This window comes from Pteropus alecto, unplaced genomic scaffold, assembly GCF_000325575.1.
Source record: "Pteropus alecto unplaced genomic scaffold, ASM32557v1 scaffold45, whole genome shotgun sequence".
NCBI classification, from domain to species: Eukaryota; Metazoa; Chordata; class Mammalia; order Chiroptera; family Pteropodidae; genus Pteropus; species Pteropus alecto.
Window position 1 is genome coordinate 31783998 of NW_006442491.1, and position 3709 is coordinate 31787706.

A 3709-nucleotide genomic window follows, 5' to 3' on the forward strand; every position below is an offset into this window, starting at 1 on the left:
GTAGTTATAATCTTGGTGAGATCAATATTTACTATTTATATAATTGTGACTATGTAAATGCCATTCACAGCTGAGCTCTGTGGTAAATGATCACGTGCTTTGCTTTCCTGAATGGCTTTTTAGTTTTGAGTTAATAATTGTTTTGTTCCCTTCCCTCATCCCAAGTGGACCCAATTTTCTCAATATTTGTTATAAGTTCAACCCCAAACTTTTTGCCAGTGTTCCAAGTGACCTCTCAACACCTTCCAATGCACCAGAAATTACATTCATTTACCTTTTTGAAGAAATCTCGCTGGACCCTTCAGACATATTGGAATCTTGACTGATTAGCCCATCTGGTGCATAGCTGTCTTCCCGGAGTCCTCCTTCGCCATCATCTGGGGATTCCACCTGCTTTTATCTTGTACTGGGTTTCTGCTTTCTATATGTAGTGTCCAGCGGGTCACCACCGTGGGCAGCTGTAGCTCAGTCTCACTGGGGAACTCTGGGAAACTGTTTAGAACATGCACCTCAGAGTTGTCCCACCCAGGGGCGAGGGAGCGGAGGTGTTCACTCTCCCCCTGTCATTGGTTGTCATTCTCCTACCAGTCACTGGCTAAGTGTTCTTCTGGGAGCAGTTGGCTCCCCAGCACAGCTGGCTCGTTCTATGGTGGCTTTCCCACTGTGACAGCAGAGTGGAGTTGTTGTGGCAGAGCTCAGACTGAAATATTTACTGTCTGGGTCTTTATAGAAAAAGTTTGCCAACCCCCGCTTTAGATTGAGTGGTCAGGAAGGGCCTCCCTGAGGAGCTGACATTTAAGATGAGACCCGAATGACCACATTGGGTGTAAGAAGGCAGAGAGAACAGAGAACAAAGGCCGAGCTTTCTCTTTAATCCTATAAGAGCCTTTCCAAAGGCTTCTGTCAAAAGTATGATGGGATCCAAAGGCTCTGAGGGTGCTGTGGGGTCCCAGGGTTACAGAGCCCACAGGTTCTGAGTTGGGGTATGGAGCCAGGACTGTCTAACGCCAGAGTCTGCCATGCCCTGTGCCAGCCCCTTCTCAGCCTGGCAGGGCACAGGAGCCCGAGAACTGCCTGTCAAATGGCTTTATTTGCCTTCCAGGGGCAATGACCAGGGATTTTAGATTAATTCCCAGGAATAGGTGAGAAGGGCCTGGGATTTGCCCACAGGCCTGAGAGCAGATGTTCTGTGGCCTCCTGGTTGGCAGTGGGCCCATGATTGCCACAAAGCCTGGATCTGGACCTGATAACAGGCAGGGGTAGTGAGTGGATGGCAGATGAAATGGGGCAGCCATCGGTGAATCCAGGGCCCTGCTTCTCTCCTGACTGGCCCACAGCCTGCAGCCTGATTCAAAGGGCCTACCCTCAGCCCATAGGGGCCTGACTCCAGCTGGGTAGGGTTTTCTGGGACTGGAAGAAAAGTGACAGCCTCAAGACCTCCGTCAGAGAGAACCCAGCTCTCAATCCTTATGGGCCAGTTTATTTTTCGCCAGGCTGTGGCCATGCTAAGGGAGGAAGAGAGGCTCTTAGCCCCATTTTGGAGCCAGAGAAATTAAAGCAGTAGAGAGCAACAGGGGGTACTGGTTAAAAATGCAGACTCTACACCTGAATCCCAGACTCAGCATTTGCCCACTGTGTGACTTCAGGCGAGTCGTTGACTTCTCTGGGCTTCATTTTATGAATTATGATAATATCTGCCTCAAAGAAAGGTAAAGAATTAAGGAAACAATAGCCCAGGACCACACCCACAGGAAGGACTCAGTAAACCTTGGCTGATCCTAAGCACATTCTCTCAGCTTTGACAACAGTTCGAAGAGGTCTTGGAGTAGCAGAGGACTCTGGGTTTGAGCCAGACGGGTCTCTTCTCTGCCCAGGGCCAAAAGCTGACCTCATCCTTGACTCCTCTATTCTATATGCCACGATCCATCAGCAAATCCTGCCTTCAGTATGCACCCAGAGTCCAACCATTCCTGCCCTCTCCATGGTATCACCTTAACCTAAACTGCCATCGACGCTTCACCAGATTATAGGAAAGGCCTTCCAGCTGGTCTGAAGGCTTCCATCCTTGCCCCGCCCCCACCCTGACCTCCCCTCCCCGGGACTCACACCAATTCTGCACAAGCAAAGGGGTCCCAATAAAAATCAGATGGTAGCACTCCTCTTTTCAAAACCCTTCTGTTTCCTAACACATCTAGAGTTAACTATTTATTCAACGTTCATTTATTATTGAGTATCTACTATATGCCAGGTATTGTTCTAGGCACTAGAGATAAAACAGAACAAAACAGGCAAAAGCCTCTGCATTCTGGAAGTTTACATTCTCTTGGAAAGAGAAAGATAATAAACAAATATATAAATAAAATACATTAGGTGTTATGGAGAAGAATAACTCGGGGAAGGAGATGGGGTTTGGATTTTGAACAAAGTGGTCAGGGAAGGCGTAAGGACAAGGTAAGGGTTAAACAAGAAGCCTGTAAGTGAGAAAGGTGGGAGCCAAGGGGCAACCTAGTAGCAAGGTAGTCATGTACCACTTTACAGCTGTGATACAGGTCTGCGAGATGTGTCTAGGTGATTTCGTCATTGTGCAAACATCATAGAGTAAGCTTACAAAAGCCTAGATGGTTTAGCCTACTACACACCTAGGCTTCGTGGTATACCACCATCATATGTGAGGTCCTCCATTGACTGAAACGTCAGGCAGCACATGACTGTATTCTAGACAAAGCGATCAGCAAGTGCAGGGGTGGCAGCGTGCCCAGTGTGTGACAGCTGAGGAAAATTCAGAGTCACACTGGGGAAGTGCATCCGTGGGGTCCCTCTGCCCAGCCCAGGCTTCTTTCCTACCATTTAGCGTGGTGACGTCCTGGACACTGGGTGGAAAACGCTTGCTCTCAGGGTGAATCACAGTGCCCTCACGGGGAGTTTCCCTCAAAACGTCCCCGCTTTGTGATGGGAAAAAGCCGAAACCTCATGGGGCCAGAGGGTCACCAAGCCCTGACAGCAAGCGCGTCCTGTAAGTGCCATAGGTCTCCTCCCACGCCAGAGCAATAGAGATGGAGAGACGGAAGACCCACCCTCGCGCGACCGAGGCCCCGCCCCCTCCAGCGGAAGCCGGAAGCCAGGAGCGGGCCTTGCTAGCCCCGAGACGCCCAACTCTGTGATCTGGGAGGCTCCGCAGGATGGGGGAGAAGATGGCGGAAGAGGAGTGAGTGGGCTTTCCCAGGGCGGCGGAGGCGGCGGGGCTGGGCCCCGGCGGGTGACAGCTAGCACCTCAGGCCGCCCTCCGGCCCCGGAAGGCGGAGCTCCTTGTGCCGGTTGGCCAGGACTGACCATGCCGGCGCCTGCGAGGAGGGCGGGAGGGACAGGCCTGGGCTGAGCCCGGCCCTGCAGCCTCCTTGAGGTCGGACCCGCGGGCTGGGGATCGGCCGCCCAACGCAGGCCTCGAAAGCCGTCTGGCGGAAACCGCAACCCACAGTTCACTTTCCCAGTTTTCGGTCATCTGATGATTACGGAACGCTCCGCCGCCTCCCCCACGAAGTCCCCCACTCCCTACGTAATCTGTCGCCTCCACAACTGTAACGATCATTTTTTGCATCTTTCTCCTTTACTGAGTTTCATTCATTAACTATTGGCCATTTACTCTTATTTCAGGCTCTGGGCACGTAGTAGTGAAGGAGGCAGACCAGGAGCTGCCCTGTGGGAACTTCCA

At 51.6% G+C, this 3709-nt stretch overlaps 1 protein-coding gene and 1 long non-coding RNA gene across 2 annotated transcripts in view; one reads left to right on the forward strand and one right to left on the reverse strand.

Annotated features, from left to right (window-relative positions):
* Positions 1-3057, reverse strand: part of LOC107196371 — a 5420-nt gene extending 2363 nt beyond the window's left edge. The window contains exons 1-2 of the long non-coding RNA XR_001517774.2: positions 2845-3057; positions 275-492 (exon numbers count right to left, since the gene is read on the reverse strand). This is a non-coding gene — a long non-coding RNA (uncharacterized LOC107196371). The remainder of the gene's footprint in view (positions 1-274; positions 493-2844) is intronic.
* Positions 3058-3096: 39 nt separating this feature from the next.
* SLC9A8 (solute carrier family 9 member A8) overlaps positions 3097-3709 on the forward strand; it is a 61853-nt gene continuing 61240 nt past the window's right edge. Inside the window, exon 1 of the mRNA XM_006921904.3 lies at positions 3097-3205. Coding sequence (XP_006921966.1) covers positions 3180-3205 — 26 coding nt within the window. The 5' untranslated portion in view covers positions 3097-3179. The remainder of the gene's footprint in view (positions 3206-3709) is intronic.